We start from the raw sequence: 26,801 nt of genomic DNA, 5'->3' as shown, positions 1-26,801 counted from the left end.
TCCCCTCGCCGCCCCCCCTCCCACTCGCCCGGGCTGCGGGCGAGGCCCCGCCGCAGAGGGAGGAGGCGCCGGAGCCCGCGGAGCCGCCGCCGCCCCGCCGGGCCCTGTCAGCGGAGGCGCTCGCCAGGCGGCCCGGCAGCCATGGAGCTGGCGGACGGCGTGGTGTACCAGGAGGACCCCGGCGGCCCCGGCCCCGCCATGATGTCGGAGCGGGTGTCGGGGCTGGCGGGCTCCATCTACCGCGAGTTCGAGCGGCTCATCGGGCGCTACGACGAGGAGGTGGTGGCCGAGCTGATGCCGCTGGTGGTGGCCGTGCTGGAGAACCTCGACTCGGTGTGCGCCCACAGCCAGGAGACCAGCGTGGAGCTGGAGCTCCTGCGGGACGACAACGAGCAGCTCCTCACGCAGTACGAGCGGGAGAAGGCGCTGCGCAAGCAGGCCGAGGAGGTGAGCCGGGGCCGGGCCCAGGGCCGCGGGGGCCGGGGGGACGCTCCCGGGGCGGCTCCGGGCCTCCTGGGGGGGGGGGCGCGGAAGCGCTTCGCCGCCCGGCGGAGCCTCTCGCCCGCTCCCGCGCAGGGGAGTCGCCCGCCGGCGCCCCGCTGCCTGACGGGCCCCGGCGCCGAGTTTAGCTCGTGAGTGATCGGCGGGGTGTTTCTGGGAGGAGGGAGGGCGGGAAGCTCCCCTTGGCCGCCCGCTGCGTGCGTGCGTGCGGCGCTCGGCGCCGTGCAGAGGCGCCCAGGTGCTGCTGGGGCCGGTGTGTTGGGCGGTCGCTGAGCGGAGCTGGTAGCGGAGCTCTGTTGGCGTTCGCCCACCCAGCGCTCTCGTCTGCGTGGCTCTTCTCGCAGAGCCTCCTGAATGACTGTTTGGGAATGCTCCCAAAGGCTGTTCCTCTAATCGCAAGGTCCATCGAGGAAAAGCGATACTGCGTGACAGTAAACATGGAGTCATATATTAACTGCTCTGCTCTTCCGCTTCCCCTCTGATTCTTTTCAGTCACAGGAGTCTGATAATAGTGTGTTTTTATTTTATTATTATTAAGTCTGTTTCATATCTATTGTACAGGGTATTTATGACAAGAGTCCATGCAAAATGCATGGAAATAAGTGCTGTCTAGACTCTAGTTGTTCAAAGCTGGTAGGTAAAAGCTGCAGTCAGCAACAGGTGGTGCAGATTGTTCAGTGGCGTCAACTCTGACTTGGGTTGTTACTACAGAAATTGAAGGTAACAAAGAATTACCTCAGCATATGTAAACGTGTGAAACATCTTTTCTGTGAGATTATAAAGCAATACAATAGAAAGTGGCTGTGTGGGATACCGTCTCATTGTCTCCCAGAACTCCAGTAGGAAATTGGATTGACAGCATTATCTGTAGCAGAACAAGCCATCTTACAAGTCTATTTCCAGACTCCATGTCCTGTGCTTATCTCTATGGATGTGCTTGACTTCTAAATTTTCCAAAAACAGGAAAACAGCAACACTGGAGATGAAAACAATATTAACAAAGAAAACTTAACTCGGAAAGATCACTTTCCCTGGACACGTATTTGTATGCATAATGGTTATAAGTGACTGAAAAATGTCAGTGTGCAAATTGCCCCAGGGGTCCAGTAGTTTAGTACAAAGTAGTGTAGTGTGAAGAGTGTTCCCCAAACTCTTGGACCAATAGACCATTGTCAGTCCTTGGAATATCATTCATCATTCTTGTCAAACATTTAGTTGTTTTACAGTGCTTTGTGAACTGCAGTCTGGGAACTACTGCCACAAAGATTTAATCACTAGTTCTGACACAAGCAACATGAAAAAGGCTTTTTTAAAAAAATCTTGTTTTTATTAAGAGGGTAGAATGAAGGGACTGTAAATATTTTCTGAACTAATTCAGGAAAAAGTCAACTGGGCTTAAAACACAGGCAATATTTGCCAGATTGAAAAAGCAGGCCTTGCGCAGCAGGACAGAAACCATAACAATATGATGAGACAGAATACAGTATTAACTGTGTTATTGTGGCTCTTCAGAAGCTGAAGACACATACGTTGGTATTTGTACCTCAGTGTCATCACCATTCATTGTATCATGATAAATTAACCTCAGGAATTAAGGGGACAAGCATTATGCAGTGTGAAAACGACTACTCACGTGCTGCAAGACAACTTACTGATACTTTCTAAAGTGCAGTTAGATTGAAGAGCATATTTTCAACTGTAAGCACAAAGGTCATCTTTCCAGTGTCCCCTGAGGTCAGCTAAGCTGTATGTAATATGTGTGGAAAATGTTATAGATAAAGCGTTTTATATTCATGATGGTTGTGTGTTTTATTCAAACTTGATTGTTGCAACAATTTTTTTGAATGTTGAGGTAATTGGTTGGGTGCAGTATTGTTGCAACAAAAGAAGGGAACRTGAACATTTGACAAGTTATTGGCTTAGTGGTTTTCATCCCTTTCATTGTGACGATTGCTTGCTGAATCTGATAGTAGCTCAATATTCTCCCCTTTGCTAAGTTTAATATTGTGTCTCATCTTTTCTGACTGTCCTGAAGAAATAACTTCCCTTTGTTTACTTTGTTTGCCAATGTAGGAATTGTTTTATTTGGAGTAGTATCTTGATGAATATTCATGGTTTACTATTTAAATAGGAATCTCCTTGCACCATTGCCTAAATTGCCTTCTTCAATTCCTGTATTTTAAAAAGTCTTACCAAAGAAACAGCTTGAAAGTTACTGACTGTAAACTTCTGATATGGCAATTTTAAAAAGCAAAGATATTCCAGAAATTCTAGGCCTACTTCTCAGGTTAAGTAACAGTTATGATCTTAATTGCTATAAAGTCACTTGCCTAACTTTTAACATTGTATATTTTGTGGTATAACTATAGTAGAGGAACTAGCTATTTGGCAGTTGTTCTGCTTACAATTGTGCATAACTTATCTTCCCACTTAGTAAATGTTAGGCAGCACACCCTGCCCCAGAGTGGGAGAGGAGGAAGGATTTGGGGTTCTGCTATCTTACATTAATCAGTTCTGCTTCCTGTAGAAGTACGCTGATCTATACTTGAATGTGTGTGGCTAGCAAAGGGGTTTTTTATGATCTTCTTTTAACAGTGTCAACAGGGTAATCCATCTCTTAGTTTTTTTGCTGTTTGTGGGGTTAAGCTATCTTTGAAATTTGATGTTCAATACATACTTGGTACTTTCGCAACCATGAAAAAGGGGTCACTGCCATGAAAATTAGTTTAAGTTTGGGCTTGACGGCTGTTGTATTGTTTCCAAAGTTAACTTTTTTCCTTAGGGCTGTATGTTAAAATAGTAAACACACTGTAGTAAGAGCATAGAAATATTTCTAACTTGCATGAGAGCAAAACTGAGATCCATTATGCTGAAAGCTTGCTAAAATACTTATACTTGTTTTCAAATACATATATATATATTTTTTATCTTCCCCAAGGCTATTGAAGTAACTTTACAAGTTAACTTCAAAATCCCTAGTTACGTTAACTTAGCCTTCAGCTAAGGAATGCTTCTGAAGTTGCTAGTAGGTTATTGTGGGCTCTTGAATGGAGGACAAGCAGATGTGACACAGTGGAAGCAGAGRATTTAGACCTGCGCTGTCTGTACATTTCATGGTCATCTTTAATTGTTGTGTATTAATTCTTCAATACAGTTATTGCCGTGATTGGTGCGTGTCAGCCTGCTAAACATGTTACTACCTAGACTCTTTCATATACAGTTCACTTGCATGTAATACTATTTACATGAATTAACAATTATATGATAGAGTAGTGAATGTCTTCTACTACACATAGGCCACCAAACTTGGCAGCTGAGCTGGCTTTGTAGTGAACTTTCTCTAACTGCACAGTACCCAAGGAAGAACATGTCTCTGGCTGAAAAGCTAGCGTTGTTGCAAAAAGTTACTGAAGCACAAGTTGTGGGGTAATAGAGGACTGGCAAGTAGATAGAACCCTCAAATCAGGTATGGATGGCTAGGACTCACCTGGATTGTAGTGACCAAAAAAAAAATCTTAAAAAGAAGGAGATGGAGAAGATGAAGGATAAACATAGGAAGAACCATTTTGTTCAGCTAGTGTGATATCACTGCGTAATTAAATGGTTGTGTGCATGTAGGGTGGTTCCAGATGTACATCCTGTGTTGCTTTATTGTGTGGTCTGAGTTCATCTTTTCACAACTATTATTGCTGTAAACTTTAAATAGATTTAAAATTGATTATATAAAAGACTACTCAATCTTATTGTAAAGTACTCTTTATTGGAGGCCTTTAAGAACAGGTTAGAAAAACATTTGTCTGAAATGACATTGTTGATAGTGTCTGGAGAAGAGGGGAAGAATTAAATGGGAGTTACCAAGCATAGTTGATGAAGGTATCACAGGCTTGGATTTCAGTAATAGGCACATGCAGGAGGAGGCATGCCCCACATCCTGCTCTTGTGTTTCATCATATCAAAATTAGGATCCAGACGGTAATCCTGAGTATCATAGTTCAAGAGCCTTGAAATGAGATGGCCTTCTAAAGTCTGTTCTAGCTCTGTCTTCTGTAATCTTTTGGTATTTGGTCTGACTAGTTTAAAGGTTAGTGTACTTCAGGTATTCAAAAAAACAAAAAACAAAAAAACACCTCTAAAAAGCCCCCAAAATTCACTTCTCCTTTGGGCTGAGAGAGAGTTTTGCTGCGTAGAGAGCACTTCACTTAAAATGAAGAAAGCTAGTTTTTATGTCTGCTTCAGTAGTATTTTGTGTAATCGGTAGCTTAGATTGAAATGAGGGAATGTTTTGTATCCATATATTGAGTGGCTAATATGTCCCTATGTATGCTGCTGCGTTTACTTAAAAATATTCTGTATCTTCTACGTTGTTTGAAGTGTGTTGTCAATGTAAATTAAAGCCCTTTAAAGTGGGTACTGAGCCTATCCTTGGCTGCGCTGATTGCTTATCAGACTAGTCTTTCCATTGCAGTCATCTTGTTTAAGCCTAGATGATCAGTCTCCTGGGGCTTTGTGTGGGTTAATACTATCCCAGGAAGCAGAAATGAAACAAAATGGAAACATTATAAAGTCTAAAGATCGAGTCTAAAGTACTGGGTCATTATTTGTTCTGGTATAGTTTTCAGTGGAGGAAAAAACAACTTTAACAAGAAGTTAAGTGTCTGTGTCACACTGATCTGAATCAGCACGGATGTTCACTCTATATTTTGAAAAAGTCACCTTAGGGAACTGTTGAAACTAGTTTATGTAATTCTGACTATTAAAATGATACTATTGTTCAAAAATGCAAACGTTGCTGAGATGCGATCCAGCTTGCGACTTTCCAGTAATTTTATTTTTTGTAAAAGTTTTGCACCTATGAAGTTGGGGGGAGGGGAAGGGAAGGTTTTAACAGATGAGTGGGAGGGGAGGAGAAAACAGAAAAATTCTCCGCAGATTTCTTCAGTGAAAAATGTAGAAGAGAAAGTCTGACATATTTTAAATGTTTGTGCTTGCAAAGCTAGATTGAACTTAAGATTGTCCTTTTTCAGTTCCGTGTGCTAATGGTTTGCAAGGTGAAGTGACTAGTACAGGCTTGATTTAAATAGTTTCTCTCCTGTGTACTAATCTGTTCATTTATAGAATCTTTATACTGTATGGTATGGAACTTTTAAACCACTAGAATAAGAAAATCAAGTTAAACTAGTTAAAAAGCACCCAAACCCTATAACCTTAATGCACAGCAACTTTTAATACTTACTATTGAACTCAAGAGGAAATAAAAATGGATGAAGAAACTGATCTATCTTTAGTTTCATGAGTAACAATGACATTGATGGATTTAAACGGCTGTTTATTCAAAAATATAATTGTTGCTGGTCTTTTGGAAGTTATGAGGCACATCTGACTCTTGGAAATCATCAGAGAAGCAACTGAACAAAGATGTTACAGTTTTATTTTAGAGTTCTGCTTTCATGTTTTTCCATTCTTAATTTACCAAACCATGTTGGTATTTAGCCCTGGTGCCAAATTTGTGTCAAAAACTTTGAAGCCCTTTTTAAAAAGGGAGTCTGCTAAGAGTGAATAAGCTAGACATGGCTTGAATTTCTAATATAAAAGGGGGCAAAACTCTTGCATTGTTTGCTACAAAACAGAGGGTCTGCGGGGTAAGTTTGAAGTTTTCAGTCTTCCATTCACTAATTAATATTCCTAAGCTTTGCTTTTGTGTCTGTGTGTGGGGAGGTGTGTGCGTGTGAAGAAGTAGTTTTCCACATCTAACTTTTTGAAGAGAGGGAAGAACTCTCATTTTTAAATCACAGAACCCAAAGAAGTTCTACCTGGCTTGATGTCAGCTGTTTTTTTTGATTATTTCACTATTTTGCTTCAAGCACAGTCATATGAACACCATTCATAGTCCTGTGATAGCCATGTAGAGCCTGTTTGAAAGGAACTCTTGTTCCCCTTTATAGATAATGATGTATTTCTGCATTCAAAGTAATTTTTAAGCAAAACTTCTTCCGATGACCCTGCTAAACTGAGGTTCTTTCATAGGATCACAAGCATCTACTTTTTAAAGCTTGTCAGTAGCTTATTAAAGGTTGATATATGAGCATTTGAACAAAGTACTTTTTTCACCAAATTTTTCTAGAAACACAGAAAAACTTATATGCAGATCACCAATAACATAGTTTGAAAAACTATTTTGTGAAGGGTTTGTATATAGCTAGTTATTTTTATGAAGTATCTATGCACTATTCACTCATACTGTTATAACTGTAGGTTACCTCAYCTTGTCTCATGTAACAGCGGTTGGACTGATGTGGCAGTGTAGTCCTACACACAAATACTAAAGAATGTCTAATATTTTCTGTGCTCCCCTGTGGTGGGGCTTTTTCATCCACTTCTGTACATACTGCTTTTCTTTACTAGGACTGTTAAGTGGTATCTGGTTAAACTAACYGCTGCTGTGGAAATAAGTGGTAACACTAATAACCATTCCAAGAGTACCTTTTCTTTTAGACGTTTCCCTCAATTCTGTCAAATCAAGTGTGAGACTGTTTTAACTAACCGGGAGGGCCAAAACAAAGTAGGACTGTGCACAGCCTGCATCCCCTTTTTTCAAATTGATAGATTATTAATTATGCTGACAAAGTGAAATTAATAATCCTTTTTTTTTTTTTTCCTAAACTTGCTACCTGCTTCTTAGTGTCTGGGCTCCTCTCTGCTTCTGTATGTTATCCAGCTGCAGCTTTCTTTCTGAACCCTTTAGGTGTCCTGGATGTTTTTCTCTGCTAAGGCTTCTGGTTTCCTTTTCCTCCTTGTTTGATTAGCCTCTGTGCAACCTGTGTTCATAGCCTTGGCCTTCTCTTTGCAACCCAGAGTAGAGTACTGTATGATCTAATACTTTGGCCATTATAAGCAGTGTTTTTTTGCTGCCAATACACACTGAATTTCTTAAGCTTCTGGTTAAGATAAATAACCAAAAACATGCTTTGAAAACTGCTATAACAAAGAATTGATAACTTTAATGTTATAAAGTGTAAACAATGATATTAGCATCAATGAACTCCACAGTGTTGTAAGTGAGACACTTCGGTAAACCAAGGTAGCTGAAGATAGTGGTCATCAGGACAATTGCAGAGTACCTGTAAATAGTTGTCTAAGTGGTTGACAGATTTTGTGAGATGGTTGTTAAGTATTTGATGAAGACTGAATGTTTTATAACCTATTGAATTCTAAAAGCAATTGGATGAGGAAGAAAAGACACAATGTCTGTTGGTGGCTTGTCCCTACTGTGGTGTCTGTACTTGCCTGGTTTACAGATGAAGATATGCCTTACCAATGCAATCAAAGGCAGAGGATACCAAGCTTCTCTTGTAGTGTTGGCAGGCAAGTGTGTACGGTTAGGAAAGAAACTAAATAATTCATATTCATGTTAGTCCCAAGCAGGCTTCTTAAGTAGTTGACACTCCGGTGATAGCGATTATGCAAAGCAAGTTAGATGGAAAGTTTAACCAATGGACACTGGACTGGAATATCATTAGTGTCCTTCATGTTTAAATGTGGACTGTAGATCTGTTTTGGTGTTTTGGAAACATGCTTGCCCTGTTCTTTGAAGGACTGCTGTATTGTCTCCTATATGCTGCTTGGAGTCAAAGTCTTTCTACTTAAAAACAACTAAAAAAGTTGAAGTCTTCTTACTTAAAAACATAGAAATGACTGTAGATCTGCTGCTTCTGTTTCATAATGAAAGAAGTTTGTTTGATGCCTTTAAAGAAGTCCTCTGCTGTTGAGTCTAACTTCGCTGTATTTTTTGTCTAGAAATTTATTGAGTTTGAAGATTCTCAAGAACAAGAAAAAAAGGACTTGCAGACCAGAGTTGAAGCACTAGAATCACAAACTCGACAGCTTGAATTAAAAGCAAAAAACTATGCTGATCAAAGTAAGTAAGATACACTGCAGTCTGTTTAATGATACTACTGCAATATAAATTTCCTGCTGTTAAACAGGAATACATATGCTGAATATCTGTGCTATGCGTTCTGTGTTTTGACAGATAATTAGGCTTAACTTCTGTGCAGATTTTTTCCCTGTGATTAAGGCAAAAATTTAGATAATTAGATCCTTAATCTTATTCTTCTGATATCTCACTCTTTTGTTTTTCTTCTAGGCCACACTGTCTTCATGTTTAGCAATTTTTAAAGTGGCATTTAGAACTTATTCTCATGTTACTGATCCTAAAATAAGCTAATTTTCTTCTCCACAAAGAAGCTGGCATTTTACTAAATTGTTGTCTATGCTAAAAAGAAAGGTCACCTTCAGGTCTGTAAAAGCTACTAGGATGAGAATGCTTTTACTTCTGACTCTAATTAGCTTTTGTATAATAATTTTGCTGAATTATTTGTATGTGGTATTTAGTATTTACAGAAGATGAGTTAAGGAAGAACACTTCCACTTTTAGAGGTGTCTTCTATGTAATTTTCTAAAACTTGTGTAACTTCTGGAAAAACATAGCAGTGACTTATTTTTCCTGAAATACTGAAAGTTGCAATGTGAACATAGTGTAGCTTATGCTTTCTACTGGACTGTTTCTTATCCCGGTACATCATGACTGAGTGAAACTTGATCCCCATTTTGTTTTCCACTTTTAGTTGAGTGACATGTAGGAAAAAAAAAACACCAAAAAACCCCCCACCACCCAACGAAAAACTCAAACCCACAAAAATCTTTCCCTCCCACTTCATCTGTTCCTTTGCCAATTTTAGATTGAAGATGAAAGACCAATGATAGGTGATGGATTAATTTTTTGCTAACTGAGTCTGTTAAACATTCAGTGAAGGTTATGATTTTTGTATGTGTCTTCATTTGATATTTTTTAACATGATATAGAAATACTGATCAGTGTGAATTAGTGTGAACTTTTGATCAAACCGATAGCAAGTGCTTTTAAGCTAACTTCTGTTGACATAAGACAAAGCATGTTTATCAGTTTGTATAAAGCTTCTACTGATGGGCCATACATAAATGCAAAGTAAGACCATATCAAGAGTGGGAAGGGTGAAACAAGATCAGTTTCTCAAAGCAGGCTGCCAATTATCAGAATAGACCTCTTTCCCTGCTCTTTCCTTTCTTATTTCTACTCAGCCACCTTTCCTGCTCATAATGCAAGGAGCAATATATATCTGTTTTTCTCCTTTTTCAACTTAAGATATAATAATCTTCCTCCAATATTTAATTTTCAGTGGTTGGGTGAGTCTATAAACAGAGATACTAGTGTACTAGTGTTATGATTAAAATAGTATATAGAGCTGAATATTTAAGTTTAAACCATTTGAATAATGGGAATTTTTTTATTTTCCTAGCACTGTAACTTTTTTGAATAGACTTCTTGGTGTATGAGTGGATTAGAATGTTTTTGGCAGATCTCAGAGGTATGTAATCCTTCAGGTCCATTGCAGTTAAAATATTCTTGGATTCTCTACAGACAGTGACACAGGAACATTTTCAGCAGTCTTCTCTAGTGAAAACTTGGATGACTGATATTCAGTACTGTTTCCTATAGATTAAAGTCAACTGAAAACTGATGATTTAAAAGCATATTGTAGAGATTTGCATTGGAAATGCTAAAGCTGGTGTGAAAGGGAATGTGCATGCGCTTGATAGCAGCAGAAGAAAAAAAAACGGCATTGGGACAAGAGTTGAGAGTGGCCTTTGCTGGTAACAAAGGACACAGTAGCAGTACCTGTCCACAGCCCAAACAGCTTGTTAATAGGGAGACCCTGTGCCCTGACAGCGGGAGTATGGCATCAAGATTGCATCGTATAAATATATGCCATTCCTTTTTCTGATAGTGCAATAGGAAGATAATACTAAAAGATCACTCCTAAAAGATATCAAAGATCTGTTCAAAAATGAATTCACTGTTGCCAGTCAAGAAGAACCCAAGAGATGAGGTGAAGACTCAATAGCAGATGTCTCTTGTTGTGTGTGTTGTGTACACGTGATCCTGGCTAGACCACTTGAATGCATACGTCTTGGTGGTTGTTAGTAGGTGGGTGAGAAAATGTGAATGAATGAAATCTGAGAGAATAAGTGTGAGTGGGTGAAATAAGCTTAGAGATTTTGTAGAGTGATACCATCTTTCTCTTCCCTAAGATCTCATGTTGACTTTGGTTACACTACTTTCCTGCAATATAATTGTTACATATACTCTAATATGTTTTCTGCCTTTGGTACCTTTGTTAGAAGCAAGAGCTATACAGAACTGCTACATATAGTTAATATATAACTGGGTTTACAGTGTTGTGACACCAACTTTGTGCTTGTTTATATTTTTCCTAGAAAAAAGGTTAATCTAGCTTTTAGACTGATGGCTCAACTGCCAGTTTTCAGGCGCGCACTTACGCTTGGGTACTGACAGCTACATAAATTCCAAGGCCGTGTTCATTTTTGTAGTCAGCTGTGGGAAGTTGGTGGGCCCTTTGTGTTGAGCTTTCTTATAATGCATCTTCTTTTCCAAAACCCATCTCCTGTCACCTGACAGGTGCAATGTTATAGGTCCTTGTACCATTAAAAATCAGGCTACTAATTTTTATATTGGGTTTCTTTAGCCAATACTCTTATCGTTTGATTTGGTGGCTTGAATTCAGTTCTCTACGTTTTTGCTTCTTTTATAACATTGATTCTTCTTGTTGTAAGATCAGTGCTCTGTGATTCACCTCCAATTAAAAAAAAAATTGTATTTCAACACATTTAGATTCAGAATTGATCTGCTAATCTAATATGACTAACACTTCTGAATCTTAAGAGAAATTGAACATCATTTTCAGGAGAAATCGAACACTGAGTACCTGGGTGTGTTTTTGTTTGTTTTTACGAAGCCATCTCTACTATAACTTCTCAAAACTTAATATTCTTATGGCAGCACATCCAGAATTTCTTACAGAAACCCTTCTTACAGAAGTTGCATTCACCATTTAGTGAAGTACATAACACTATATTTTATACTATTCTATAAGTCTCTTCAAGTGAAATTGTTTTTTTGCCTTGAATATTAAGCCTTCTCAAGATAATATTACTAACATGTTAGAAAAAGTTAAGGTTACTATTTGTATTTGTGATGATGGATGCAAATGGAAGGGCTGGTTCGATAACTTCATCTGACAGATCAGAGGGGATGATGTGTAACAGCAACTAGCTTAAAATCCTTTTACATATTTATATATATTTATATAGAATAAAAATCTTAATCCTTTATATATGGAGAGATATGTGTACATGTATGTATGTATCACATCACTTAAAGTATTTGCACAAGAAACTCAGTTGTTCTAGTGGAAGCACTGAAAATTGGCCAGGAGTACTTTTTTGTAAGAAAGAATACATTATTGAAACAGCTATTGTTAACAGCACCATAAAGTTCTGGTGTTAGACCATTGACTTTTAAACAAAAATCTTTTTGTTAGGGGAAAAACTGTTTGTCGTGATGCTAAAAATGTAGCTTTTGAAAAACAATAGAGCTATGATTGAACGCTGAATTTTGTTTATGGTTTTGGTTGATAACTTGTCCGGGACAGCACGAAAGATGGCTACAAACATTTGACATGCTGCTGATATGAAGTAAGATCAGAGGAGGCATAGAACACAGCAGGTGAACACCTAATGAATATTATGCAAGTGGACTGTGTTTTTTTAAGTGATGTGAGAACTTCTAGGGTATATAAACCATACTAGTATGCATATTCTTGAAGCAGTCTAACTCTACTGTATTGTCTTTTTTTGTTTTAGGTAAGGCGATTTATTTCCTACGATACAAAAGATACCAATTCATCACTTTAATTCGCTGGATACAGCTACAAGTCTTCTAGCTATCTTTTTTTTTTTTCCTTTTACTTCCTATGCTACTGTTAGTGCATTTAAATTAGTTTGTGGTATTGCCAGCTGTTACCACATCAACATTCAAAATAGTGGTAGTGTTATCATTAATAATGGAGATTGTAAATGCCTGGCACAGATCAAGTAAGCAAATAAAACCTGGCTTTACTATTTTTTTTTTTCTGTGTCTGAGTACAGAGTCTGAGATAGCAACATCACTCTGTTGGAGAATTCTTAATTTATTGCCTGATATTTAGTATTGGTGGGCTGTGGTAGACTTAGATAAAATTGGATGGAAAAATTGCAGTTATTTAAGAATATATTTTTCAGTCTCAGGAATAAAGCCTTCCTGAGCCTGGCAAATACCCTGGTGAGACACCATTTGGCAGTCCTGCCACAGGCACAAGGCTAGGATTTATGTTTCAACACTTCTGAGGGTATTACACCAGGGAGATTTACTAAACGGAAGGATGCCTGCTGTTTTTGCTGCTGCTGAGAACTACCTAAAAGTATGTTGGAGGTCTGCGTTCTACTTTCTTCTGGGAATGGTGGTGTGAGTTAGGTCAAAGATGGAATTGTATAATTGTGAACCACATACAGGTCTAGGATTTTTGGACTTGTGAAATTTTGATCCTTGCTGTTAATAATACAGTAATAATACAATACAATGATATAATAATACAGTTCAACTGTTGGATAACTTTGTGTTCTAATGAAGAATGATTGTAGCAGAAAGTTATGGGTTTATTTGTTTTGACTCATAAGTAATTTGTTTTTTACCTAAGTTGCAGATAAGGCTGTCAGAAGTTCAAGATGGTAAAACCTCACTTTAGAAATTATTAACACAAGTGGTTCAAAGTGGCCTTTCTGTTTTCCAGGAGATTATTAATAATTTGGAAAAAACAGATAAGACATGGGACCACATCTTTGAATGTATAGCAAATGTGCTACTTGGCATCTAAATTCTTAACTGGATATATAATTCTCTTCTGCTTAGGAGTTCCCAAGTTATTCCTCACAGTAATTTAGGTGCTTTACAAATTAACTGAACTGTTGTGAAAATACGCTAAGCATGAGAGACTGGTATTATGTTATTTTACAGCTGAAGTGTTAAGAAACTACTAAAATTATCAGCAGTTTTTAATTATTTGGGCTGCCCAACTTGAAACTTTTTTGGGGGGAGTCTGTGTGTTTTTTTCCTTGTTGTATTAATACTCTTAAATATTTTTAAAATAACTGTTGCCTTTTGCCAGATTACTCTGAAAAACGAAAACATTCAGTGCCAGTTGCATGAAGTTTTTCTTGTGTTATTCCCCCCCCCCCCCATGGCATAGGGAATTTTGTGGTGAAAGCAGGAAGAAAATGCTATAAATGCAGTTTTCCCAGGCCTATATTCATGTGCTTTAATCACAAGACTGACTTTCTTTGCCTCTTGTAGACTGCTTGTGCTGTATTCATTTTTCATCAAATAAGCAAGGCTTGTGAAAACAACAGTTTTGTCTGTTTAATAGTTTGACTTGTACTCTTGAACACTCTCCATCGTAAGCACTAAGTGAGGCTAGTCCTGGGAGAAGGCAGCTCTAAAGTTACAAACGTACCGAACCCGCCGTGTAGGTGCTTAAAGGCCAGCGAGGTGGCTCGGAAGCCATAGGTCTGCTGCAAACTGCAGTTGCTTGCTTTTGCAGTCTTAATGGTCTTCACACTAAAAAAAAAAGTCTTCCTTTGCACTTAAATTTATTATGCAGGATTAATTTCTTAGCCACATATTCAACCAGCTGTGTTGGAATAAATCTGCCATTTGAAATTAAAGAAGTGAAATAGGAAGCTAATTTTGTGTCAGCCGGTTACTAAGTTACTGTGGTTTACTGGGCTTTTTTTTTTCCCCTCCCTGCTGCGGTATGAACTTAAACATTTGCTGTCTGCTCTGACCTAGATCAGAAACTACCACACTCTGCTCTCTTTCAGAGGAGATGGAAAGGGAGAGGAATGGGCAGCTTGACCTGGTGCCACTGCTGGGAGGACTGTGAGCCCTGGTAGATAAGGAAAGTCTGAACGGCAGGGGCAGATACGCACTGACTCATCGCTGTGGCACGACACGGAGCACTCGATCCTGCTYCGTAGTGGGCTGTAGTGGTTGCCTAAGTCAAGTTTGCTGTCAGAAAATGGCTTGACAAATTGTATCCTGAGGGATTTGGTAAACACCACAACTGCCTGTGGGAGGGCAGAGGTGTAAGGATTTGCGGGTTCTATTTAAGTGCAGGAATGTGCTTCTGTGTTCCGGCTCTTTTGCCGATGACCCGTTTCCTCCTCTTACTTTATGCCACTGCTTTTCTCTGTAACTTTCCGTTGTGTGCCTGCCTCTGCCCGTGGGTTGGCATGCTTCAGCTGTTGGCATTACCTGCGTAGGGAGCGGAGGAAAGACCGTGCCAGTGCTCCCGGGGGCCTGTGGCTTGTGGAAGTAAAAGCAAATCCGATATCACGGAGTTGCGGTGGGCTTGTATTGGAACAACGTCAGCACAGGCAGCGTTGTCGGAAGCTCTTGCTGTCAGTCTTTAGCCAACTTTTACTGAGTGTGAGCAAACGTCTATTTTTGGTTTTATAACTTGATTAGACTTCTGTGGATTTTTATCTCAACAGCAGAGGGCACCTCTGGATACTAGAGAGGTGCTCCAAGTATTGAAATGCTAGCTTAAAAAAAAAGCTTATCACTTTAAAGGAAAAAATAGTCTCTTCCCCTTCGCTTCCACTTCAGAGAAGTGTCTGAGGCACACCAGTCTGATATCAATCTTGAACGTTTTTGAAAAGAGCTATAGATACCTGCCTCATATTTTCACGTTGTTTTGAGTCTTCGTTGTAGTGAGACCACTAGCTCTGCTTGTAACTAGTTTGCAGAATTAAAATGTTTCAAATTTCAACCTGGAAGCTGGAAAACCGGGTCTTGCTGCCGTTACAGGTTTCTAACAGCTGTATGCGACTTGCTTGTGCAGCGGAGCTCCACAAGGGCACATGATACTTTGCTTTGGTTACTGCGCTGTCTCGGGTTACCGCGCTCGGGATGCGGTGCCTTTCAGGGCTCATGTAATATGCCACTGAATTCTGTAGGGGCTAAAGAAGCTTAAATTATTATTATTTGTTTTTCTCTTTTCCCTTCCTCACCTCCCCTTTTGGGAACGTGGATTTTTTTTTTGTATTACGGACTGTGAGATAACAAAGGTTTCGGCGGTAAAAGCCGACTGTAGTATATCTTGTGACTTCCTACAGGTGAGGAACAGCACTGGGGTACACTTTCTGGAGGAATCACTTTCAGGGTACCTTATTACAAAGGTTGTTGGTTTTAATTTGGGAATCTGAAAAACACAGCATCTGGATGGTGGAACTTTCTGATGAAGGTTGTAGGCTGTGGGATTCGAGAGACTTGGTTTCTTTTCTGGATCTGCCTAGTACTGAAGTATAACCAGGGTCTCATACTGCATTTGACAACACAGCTGGGGCACGGCTGTGTTTCCATACCTTGCAAGTATATCTTTGATATACTTGATAATTATGCTCAAGTCTTATTGCATTGGGGAAAACTATATATTAAAAAAAAAAATCTGTTTCATCTTTCAGAGCTGCAARCATTCTGACACAGCTCTGGGGATGATTGTATCTTGCACACCGGGTGACATAATGCAGCTGTTGATATTGCTTGCTGTAGGTTTTGTTTGGGGTCTGAGATTTTGGCAGTTGACCTAAACATGAAAACTTGTTTTCCTCAGAAGCTAAGCAGAACTGTTGCGTTTTCTCTTGAAGCCAGTAAAAGTGAGACCAGTTTCTCTTGTGGATCTTCTGCAGGAGTCGTTTGGTACTTTCTATTTTTGTCTTAACTTGTCAGATACCAAAGTTACTATAACATGTACCCAGACAGACATCCTCTTGAGGTATAACCTGAAGGCACCTRGTACTCAGAGACTTACCTGCATATTGCTCCAGCAGCCATTTAGTATGGATGGATTTAGTTAGCAGTGAGACTTTAATAGGAACTTTCATCTGTGAAACTTAATTTTGTTTTAAGCTTTCACTTGTGACTTGAGTATCCCCATGTGTGATTGTGTGAATAATTAAATTGCCATGAAATACTTCTGCTGGTAACACTACTCTTTAAGTATGGCTTAACTGTAGTGTTTATTYTAAAGAGTATAAGAAAGCTTGTCAAAAGGTCCTTAAAAGAATTTGAGAAGTTAAGGTTTGTTCAGTGGCGATTTGTATTGTTCCTGTCTATTTTCCAGAGACAGAACAGCATAAAACTTGTCTTATACTTCCAACAAAAAAAGGAATAGAACAGTTTGAGTGTTTTTTTTCTTTTGATTAACAAATCTGGAGCTTATCGTTTGCCACTTGTTTCTCACTGCAGTTGTTCTTCATCTATGTAAGTTTGTTTGTAAGGCACAGATTTCTCTCCACTTCCCCTGGACTGYTCCTAAAGTTTCATTTACTGGACTTGAAGAATCTTTCTATAAGGAGAAGCATGAGTATCAAAGTGTATTCTGGAAAGGAATGCTTTGTTACTTTGACTAAAGCATTTCTCAATTACTTGAAAAGGTGAAGGAACAGGGCTTGCTGTATTTTAGGAAGTTCTTGTCAGTCAGAGTGTKTGAGTGTACCTCTAGTAGCCTTGGAGGTTCCTCCAAGCACGGAGGTATGATTTTTCACCTTTTGCGTTGCTAGCAATTCCAACGCTGTAGGGTCTAACTAAAGCATTTCTGATTAGTTACTGCTGTTATGTAGGAAACGAATCAGGTCACAGTTTAAAGAATTCAGATGTGAACATGAGTAGTATCTTTCTAGTTTGGATGTGAATGTAGAATTATTATCTATACCCATAGCAATACATTTGGCCTTACTAGTTCTTTGCRCTGAGAAAAAGATAAACGCCAGCAACAGTGCTATTACAGCTTTGCTTACAGTTCCTTTTTCCCTTAAAGTCATTTTCCTAACTTATCTTTAATTTTTGAGAGAATTCATGCCTGCTTAATGTTGTAAAGTTACTGCAGTACCTGACACTACAGAAGTGTGTGTTGTGGGAGTCAGTAGTCCACTAGATGGAGCAGAGGGTACAGTTAGCTCAATAGGTAGTGCTAAGTTGCACTAYAAGGCTGGAGGCTAAAATAAAATGGAGTAGAAAATTAGAACATAGTGGTTGGCCTGCTTTACACTCATCTATTAATATATCTGAACAAAAGTGGTGAGAGTGGGTTGAAATCCACTAATACATAATTAACTCCTTGTGTACTTTCTTGTTTTGGTTTTGTTAAGGGAATATTGTGCTAGTGGTTTGGGTGCTGAAATAGGGTTCAATTGTTACAGTAATGTGATTGCTCTAAATGTTACAGCAATGAAAAAAGCTGGGTTTAAATGTCTTTTGGAACCTTGCCTTGTGACTTGTTACTGTTTACCTGGCTTTRTATGCAAACCCAGTCTGCTGTACCCTCTGTATTCATGTTGACTTCATGTTGGATTTTTTCAAAAATAACTTAGAATTTTTGTATTATTCTGTAGAAGCCAGGAAAAAGGCATATCTTCATTTTGCCACCACAGTCCCTAGAAAAGTTGAGAGTTGGAGAAAGGCAGGCTATGAAAGCAGCTTGTTTTAATAGCCAAAGGTGTAAAGGAAGTATCTTCAGATTTAAAGAACAAACAAAATAAAACTCTTCTCAGTGAAACACTAGGTTAACCAGGAGAATAGTGGAGAAACTGGCAACAGAGTCAAGTAACTTTTGACTCAATCTTGGTAGAAGTTGGCTTGTATATATCATTGCTCATTTGAGTTCCCATTTCCATGAGAGACCCCTGGATGCAATTGTCCTTGTGTTAAATGGTGACAGCAGAAAGTTTAGGAAGCTTTGTTTAAAGTCGTATGCCAAATTTAAGACTTTGATAARTGTTAGTGATCATGTGGGACTAACTGAGGCACAGTTGATACTTTAGCAGACCAGAAATATCAGGGGTAAGACACTACGACTGTAAATTATGAAGGTAATTTAGTTGTCAAGATAATGCCCTCTTGACAGCAAATTTCAATATGTAAAGTGTCCTATTTTTCAAACTGAGAACTAGATCTATAGCTTTTACCGCTGTGAACTACTTGAAGGTGTCAGTCTTGCCAAGGAGTTTGACTTATCACTTGTTTTAAAAATCAGCGTTCTATACCAGTTCTTTCTAGGTCTTATTACTTTCAGGTTAAATACTTGTTTGATAGCTTCAGTCTCTGTTTCAGTCCATGGTCAATGTGATTGTTCTTTAGCAACTACTTAATAGGTCATAAGATCATATCAGATCCAAAGATGAATCATGCTTGATCTATATCTTAATTTTGGTATGGGACCTGCTTTTAAGAATGGAGCTAAGTGAAAGCTGTCCAAGGAGAACCTTCAGATAGTCTTAAGTGCCAGGAAAGGCCTGTGACTGAGCTGGATCTCTGTCCTAGCTTGTGTAGTAGGAACTTGTAATTCCTCTTGAAGGCATCATACTGGTTGGATTTGGCTTTCTAGCAGGTCTGTTTCTCTTTCTTCCCCCTCAGGCTTATCAGCAATTTGAGGCAGAGGACAACATACAGATGGAGGGTGTTCCAAACTTGGTAAAAGCCATCAGACTTGGGAGGTAAGCTCTGATTTTTGAACAGGCAGGGTAGGCAGCTTTTACTGCCTAATTCTTCATAATGCTCTCGAGAGGTAGATACTCCAGAGGCTTCTTTCTAGTTTCCTGTAATATATAATCTCCCATTTTTAGGCTTGATTGGTGATTTGAGAGGACTTTGACAATTAGGATTGGTACTTCAGGTCACTGAGTGTGTATTAGGATATTGACAGTGCTGGAGAAGGTTGCAGGTAGACCTTGAGCATAAGTTCATGTGGTGGTGTTCCAGTGGAATGCTTTCTCGTCAGCCTAAAAATACTAGAATGTTTGCATTATATGCTCATCTGTATGTTGCTGAACTTTATTTTTAACAAGAGTCCTCTTCTCTCCCCTCCCCCCCCCCGCCAATGTCAACAAATCCCACAAAGTTTTAACATTAAGACTTTTAAAATTTTTTTGGTGTAGACTAGCAAACATGAATAGTGTTTTTGAATGTGTGTAATCTTATATCATGTAAGATATCTTACATGATTTAATAAGGATGTACATGACTTCATAAAGACATAGCTGAGACAATGGATATTTAGCTTTTAAGATGTATTCTCATGTTGCAAAACACAGTGGACRCTTCTCAAATGTTTCAATGACAGACTGGGCTAAAGAACTAGAAGTATCTTTCAGCTTCCCCTCTACCCCCAACATTCAGCCTTTGTCTGTCTTCAAGCTAACTTTCTCATCTACCCTTTAAGAATTTGTCATCTTAAATAAATCACAAACTGAAATATTGGAAGAGCTTTTTACATTGTTTCTTTCTTTTAAGAAATTTTGATGCCAAGACTGATTCCTGTGCTTGGAAYCCTGTCTGGTTTGCCCCTTTGCAGACCCGGTATGTGTTAGCCACTGCCAACATCCAGCTCYATTCTTCTTGGGGTGGATGTTATCAGAATAGTTTTAGGCTTCCACTCTTTYGTGCACAAATGGAGTAAAATGAAACTGAGATGACAATTTGATTCAAGCTTATTTCTGTATGCCATGCCTCCTATTTTATTGCTGTTAGTTTCCTGTTACTACTGATAGGAATGTATGTTTAATAGTGACTTAAATTTCTGTAAGGTTTTGGGGCCAGAATCTGATAGTCTCCAAAATTCTTGTGGCTSTTCTTCACTAGGTTCAGGTATCTCTTTGTTCACATCTTGGTGATCTGTGGTCCTCGGGGAATATCTGATTGGTTTCTTCTACAGTGTTTAATGGAAAAGGGAAGTGTGTTCTTGGTTGGCTTTTTTTGTCAGGATTATCCCTCTGTTGGGAGGTGTGTTTAGGGTAGAATAAACTTCGTGTTGTACATCATTCTGGTGGTACTGGAAAAAACTCTTATGACAACTGCTAATATGGTATCTGTTGGGGTTGGATACACTTAATTTGCATCCACTTATGACTGAAAGTTCCAGCTGTAGAGTTGCAATGTGAATATTAAAAAAAATAAATAAATCTTTGAAACAAGAAATACTGAGGAGACTTCTGCTCGTGTTGGGCAGAGAGGGGAGCAGATGGATGGAGGGGGCTAGTGGCTGTGGAAATCTTGTCCGGAAGAGAAGTCTGAATGTGACTTGCATCATCTTCTAAGGCTGCACTTTTTTTTTTTTAACAAAAACTTCGTATATAACAAAAATGGTTATTTTAAGATCAGAGTTAATAAGGATATCCTCCTTGACTCTGTAGTACCCACATCTATGTCCCATTGTCTTCTATGACTTTATTTAAGGAACTGTTTAAAATTGGACTGTAGAAAGAGAAAATAGTTTGCCTCATTGTGGAACCTTAACCATTGTGGAAGTGTTTAGTATATAGATGACAATGGGAAATGATTCGATGGAATTCATAAGATAGGTTACGGACAGTGTGAAGAAAGAAGGGTATTTGCAACAGATAATGCAGAGTTCATCTTCACGTAATTGATTGTATAAAGTAATTTTCCCAGAATCAATCAGATAAAATTAATCTCTAGGAGCCGGTGTTGGTTACCCTGTCTAGACACTCATATAGCAAACAACTTCAGGGTGTTTCACCATTGTTTGCTGATCTCTAGACAAGACTGTGCTGTACTGTGACTTTCACTTGCCAGCATTAAGAAGCAGGATTTCAAATCAAGGCAGTGTTAGTCGGCGCTGAGCTGTAGCGAGGCTGTATTGCCTATTTCAGGGTACTTGGAAACTGTTTCTAAGGCAGGGAGCAGGCTTCACAAAACATGAAGCCAATTAGTAATGCAGTTTGCACTTTCTRATTTCCAGGCTATTTGCCTGCCCTGAAGTAGGTTTTGCACAACTGAAAAGTTATCAGAGCTTTGGCCTGTCTGGAAGGGAGAGACCCTGAGAACTTCTGTGGAGTCCCCAGAAATGGTGGATTGACAAATGCGCGCTCCAGTCGCTGGGAGCAGGGAGCTGAAGCTGCTGTGCTCTGTCTTCTAGTGGTTATTGCTAGCAGGTCTCTGGCAACCTGTTGTAAAACATAATTATTTCTGTCTCCTCATCTTGCTGAGGCAACTGACTAGAATGCYGACTTGTTTAATTATAAAATACTCGGTCAGTCTAAGGGAGTGAATAAAACTTGGTGCTCAGAGCAAACTTTAACTATAAATTCTGCCCCTTGTTTCTCTAGGCAGTTACCAAAGGCTTCCTTATTTTCCTTTAAATGTGTGGCCACAAAATCATAAAACAGTTGAGGTTGTAAGGAATTTCTGGAGATCATCTAGTCCAACTCCCCCGCTCCAAGTGGGGTGAGCTAGAGCAGGTTGCCCAGGACCATGTTCAGCGGAGTTTTAAGCATCTCCGAGGATGGAGACTCCACAACTTCTCAGAGTAACCTGTTCCAGTGTTCAACATTGCCTAATAATAAACCAGATTCTTCCATTCATTAGATAATATTTTGTGTACTCCACTGCCTCTTAACATACATATTTATTTATGTATTGGGCTGTAAAATATATACTTTTTTGTATATAGTGMTGTAAACACCTCTATGTCAATTATTACTATTTGCCCCAAAGAGCTTTTGTTCAGTTGGATAATGGTGCAGAAATGAAAGCATTCAGTCTTGCATTAGTATTTATAAGGTTTGATTTGATACTTTCAGTGAGATATTTATAGGTAGAATGCAAAAGGTTGTGTCAAGGAACTTAATGTCCTTGTAGGAGCTGGATTAGATTAGGAGCTAAGAATAATTACAGAAACTTAAGTGACTAGACAATTTTGCATTTTGGTTCCAGCATTCGAGTCTGGCAAAGATTTTTGACTGAAACATACCTGCAATAAAATATTGTGCTATGATGCAGAAATATGGAACAAAAAGAAATGGTGTATTGAGAAATAATTTTCAAAGGAGCCAGCTGGCAATGGCAAAATATGCAWATAGCAAGGACAATGCTGATATTTGTCTTCAGATAATGTGTGTTTGGCAAYGAATCTCTAGAGGTTTGTAAATACAGATTTTAAGTTTCTGGGGGGGGAGGGGGACAAGTGGAATGGGAAGCCTCAGTTACGGAACTTGAAACACATGGCCATATCAAGGGTAATATGTTCTCAAAAATGTCCAAACAGAAAGATGGAATTCACATCTCGGCAGCTAAAAAAGCTTTCTGGTCAAATGAAAAGTGTTGTGTAAGGAAAGTACTGAATTCTTTCAATTTTTCTGCATAGTAGTTGCATAGAGATATCACTGTTTCTTCTAGCTTATCTTCTCTTAATATTAACTTACTTTCTAAAGTTTTGTTTAAATATGTCGGACACTTAATTTCCTGGGAATTACAAAAACAATCAGATGTTTTCTTTCACTGAATCTATTACTTTAGTACTCAGTGGAATATGAGTGAATGCCAGCATAAGAGTCTTAGGTGCCACAACATAYGACTTGAAATTATCTAACAATACCTTGTTTATATTTGTTGCTGTTAAACACCTCTGGGGACTGTAATGTGATTAAACTCTAGGAAACCCTCCTAAAGCCTTAACTGGAGCTCACAGCTCTCATCCTAGATTAAGTCTAGCTATGTGGCATGGCTTCTGCCTCTTCTTCCATTTTATATATGCGCATGTGGATGGGTGAAAAGATCTGGACTGGTGCAAGCAGTAAGCTGTTGTTGCACTGGAAGTCCAGTCATTGGACTAGCAATCAGCTGGGGAAATAGTGTTTTGGCTTTTTATGAGGACTACAACTTGTAAGATTGTGATGCTATTGGTATATTCTGCAAGCTCATGCATGAGAGTTTAAGAATGTAGGAACTGACATACTCTTTATCTGGCTCTTTGCTACTCRTTAATAAGAATACTCTCAACCCTGGTCTGGTTGCCTTGTGCTAGGCAAGTCAAAGTCCCATTTACCAGAACTGAGTTTAATTTAATTTTTTTTTCTTCCAGTTAGCAGACTTGAGGAGAGGGAGTCAGAACTCAAGAAAGAATACAATGCACTTCATTCAAGACATACAGAGGTAGGTTGTTATGTCAAGATGAATTGAGAGTACCTCTGAAAATCTAGATCTATRGAAAACTTCTGTTGTGAGAAAATGAGGAAATTCTAGTTTACCCACTGATAACTGGATGTTTTCATTGCTGGTGCTGGTTGTAACCAGGCTTCATTTGGTATGTAGCTTTCATCTATCTCACATCTAAGTGTCYATTTTTTTTGTGTTAGTTGGTTTGAATACACCTTTGTCAATTGTGTAGCTATTTCTCAGATATTCAAGCATTTTCAAAGAATAGGAGTTTGYTTTTTCATATTTTTAAGGCAATACTTCAAAGCATACTGAACTTCTCTGAAGTTTTAATCTTGTTACTTTTTTGGAAGTTTTCCCTCAGTGTTGGKATTGCTGGTACCTTTGAAGGAACATGCACCTTCAAAAACTAGCCTGTTACTGAGAGTCGTGATCAAAAGAAGTCCCTACTGTATTTATTGCTCGCTGTTGAAAACAGCACTCGCTACCAAAGATGGGACAAGCTTGGCTTTGTCTATGTTAAACTAAATAAAAATAACTTAAATAGCTGTACTTCTTGAGCTGCTTCTAGAGCAGAAAGGGACTTGTGATACATTGATTTCAACGGTAGGTCACCTTTCCCGTGCAGGGATGCTTAGTGTGTTTTAGTGAGGCGATCAATAGGTTCTCTGAAGAATTTTGATTGCTCTGAAGTCCCAGTATTGAGGATGGTCCTTGTTCCTTCTCTTACTCTGTGATCACTTTGTCGTCGTTTGAAAGGTTTGGGAACGCAATACTAACTGTTTCTAGTTTAAAAGACCCCGTGTTTGGAGAGGGGAGGGAAACATAGAAGTAGGATTTGGTTACCTTTAGCACTTCCCTAGCAACCTTAAGAATATGGGTTAGGTGTATGGAATGTCGTAATACTGACAACAACTGAAAGTGGCTCAGAACCTCAACAAGCATAGTCTTGCATGACAAGTCTCTTGCAGATCTTTAAGAAAAGTCTGCTGAAAAAAGTTTGAATCCATATATTTACAGAAACCCTAATATATTTAGATAAAGTTTTAAAGAGTTACTTTAGAATGTTGCATCTTTTGAAAAGTGGAGATTTTTGAGTAAAATAAGTGACAAAGCTTAATGCTGTTCACCTAACTTACAACATGTACTGTTCCTTGAAAATGATGTAAGCTTTGTATCCTGTTGAACTGGAAGTACTTCAGACCTTAGGATACTGTGTGCTTGCAAAGTTCTGGTTTGTTATTGTAGTCAGAATCTGTGAGCACTATCATAACAGAAACAACACAAGTTTTCTGTCGAATCCTGCTCTGCAGAGTTCCAGTTGACTATATGTATTTGGCACCATTAATTGCATGAAATGCTAATGAAATGTTCTGAATATCTCTTCATGTAGGTTTTGCTCCAAAATGGACAACAACCTCTGCTGGTTTGATTCAAATTTATTAAATGTTTTTATACCTTAAATTCACTTTCTTGGGTGTAGGGAGAGGTGTTTCCTTGGGCTTTATCACCGAGGTGACTATGTCCTTTTTATAAAAGAAATAAGTTGTAATGTAATATGGTGTATTCATACCTCCTATGCTCCTAAAATCAGATCTCATGTTTTTCTGTGCTCTTTCCTTTCAGCACTTCATTTTAATTCATTTGCTCCCCAGTCTCAGCATTTTCATTTTTTCCTTTCAATGTTGCATCTCTCTCCCTTTGTCTAGCCAACTTCTGTCTAGCCTAAATACTTCAGTAAATCAGGATGACAGACAACTTCATGTTATATAGCTTTTAAAAACAAACRTCTTTACTTCAGAATATTTCTGCTTTTGCCTATATAGACTTTGGTCCCTGGCTTTAGGTGATAAGTTTGTGTACATACCATTACAGAAGTACAGAAAATTCTCAGGTCACCAGTTGGCAGCTGCTGAAAAACAGCAGTATGTTAAAAATGGGGCATGGTGAGTTGGAGTAATGGGTTTGTGGGCTAAGAAAGCTCAGCTCTGGTGCGGGGCTAAGGACAAAGAAAAGTATAGACAGATCTCACTGTTGGTAAAAAGATTGGGAGCCTGTTTAACAGTTGTGTGAATATCCTCAGGAAGTTAACTAGATATACCTTATCTTCATTTGCAGATGCATTTCTGAGCACAGATAGACCGTTGTCAGTTTTGCAAAGTATGAACTTTCTGTTGTACTTTGCTTTAGTCATAACATATAGACRATATCAGAAGGGCAGCATTTTAATGCCGATATCTGTGTGTGTTTAAGACTGAGGGACTGAAATCCAAAAAGACTATCTGATAATAGTTCCTTCTCCCCCCTTTCCCTTTGATTTTTCTGCTTCCCTTTCTCCCACAAATTCTAGTGTGTTAGGTCTGCCTGGTAACTTTCCTTTTTTTTTTTTTTTTTTTTTAATGCAAGATACTTTAGCTACTGTTCAGCCTATTTTAAGCATTAAGTTATCAAGTGTATTGGATTAAATACATCTCTCTCAATGCTAGTTTCTGAAACCCTTCCTATTTTTGTATTTTTCAAGAAAGGAATATGTTTTCCTTTCTAATCGGATTCACTGCTGTCTTTGCAAGTAACCTATCTTTGGTTCTTACTGAAATGACAATTGTTTGTCTTTCAATTGACCAAATAATGAATGGAGCATTAGGAAGATTTGTAGCTCCTGTAGCTGTTAGCAGTGATTGCTTTGACAGGTGTCTCGCTAATGATGTGACTTGACTTGCAGTCTTAATTTCTAGTCATGTTCCTCTATTCTGCTTGCCTCTGCTACTTCCCTCCCTCCTYATCTCCCCCCTGCCCCTCTTTATCTCCTGCCTCAGTATTTCAGGCTTGAATGGCTTTCTCCTCCAACTCCTGACCTCTCTGAGGGTCTGTAAGCATGTCCTCTTTGAACAGTAGCTGGGCTGGCTGAAGAGGTTATTAACCCCACCTGCTTGTGGCCACCTCTTTGCTGGAGGTTACTTCCCAGCTAGTTTGCTGCTTGGCTGCTCATGCGAGTTGCATCTAAACCATTTCAGTCAAGGTGGACTGAGAGCTCCTTCAACTGATTAAGCTGTGGGAAGTTAAAACTGATGTGAACCAGAGAACTGATTCCCTCACCCGTCTATGCTTTGTGCTAAGTGCTAGGAGTGCTCCTTGGAGCTCAGCTTGCCAGAGACAGTGTTCTGCATTGCGGCTCCAGGGCACCAGCCTGCCCTAGCAACAAGGTGCTCTTTGCTGCAGCTGCAGCGACAGCAGCACTGCATTGACTTGCTAGAGCTCTGGGAAGAGCCTTTAGCYACCTTCATCTTTCTGTTAAAGTAGCCTCTATCTTCTGCTTCCTTGCTGTCTCGTCTTGCTGGAGTGGGAGATGAGCTAA

The 26,801-nt window shown here is 39.1% G+C and overlaps 1 protein-coding gene across 8 annotated transcripts in view; it reads left to right on the top strand.

Annotated features, from left to right (window-relative positions):
* The first annotated feature begins 72 nt into the window (after positions 1-72).
* The window catches only part of SPAG9 (sperm associated antigen 9), a 73,317-nt gene continuing 46,588 nt past the window's right edge, over positions 73-26,801 (top strand). For 3 of the 8 annotated variants that reach the window (XM_026090351.1, XM_026090353.1, XM_026090350.1), the window contains exons 1-3: positions 76-447; positions 8,296-8,416; positions 23,373-23,443. In XM_026090351.1, coding sequence (XP_025946136.1) covers positions 142-447; positions 8,296-8,416; positions 23,373-23,443 — 498 coding nt within the window. In that variant the 5' untranslated portion in view covers positions 76-141. Of the gene's footprint in view, positions 448-8,295; positions 8,417-9,836; positions 9,906-22,270; positions 22,431-23,372; positions 23,444-26,801 lie in introns of those variants that run through there. The other 5 variants (XR_003257617.1, XR_003257618.1, XM_026090352.1 and 2 more) reach the window with 5 other exon arrangements.

The sequence above is a fragment of the Apteryx rowi genome, unplaced genomic scaffold (assembly GCF_003343035.1).
Source record: "Apteryx rowi isolate R43461 unplaced genomic scaffold, aptRow1 scaffold_86, whole genome shotgun sequence".
Classification (NCBI taxonomy): Eukaryota; Metazoa; Chordata; class Aves; order Apterygiformes; family Apterygidae; genus Apteryx; species Apteryx rowi.
Note: the sequence above shows the minus strand (reverse complement) of the source record. Positions and strands in the feature narration are given on the sequence as shown.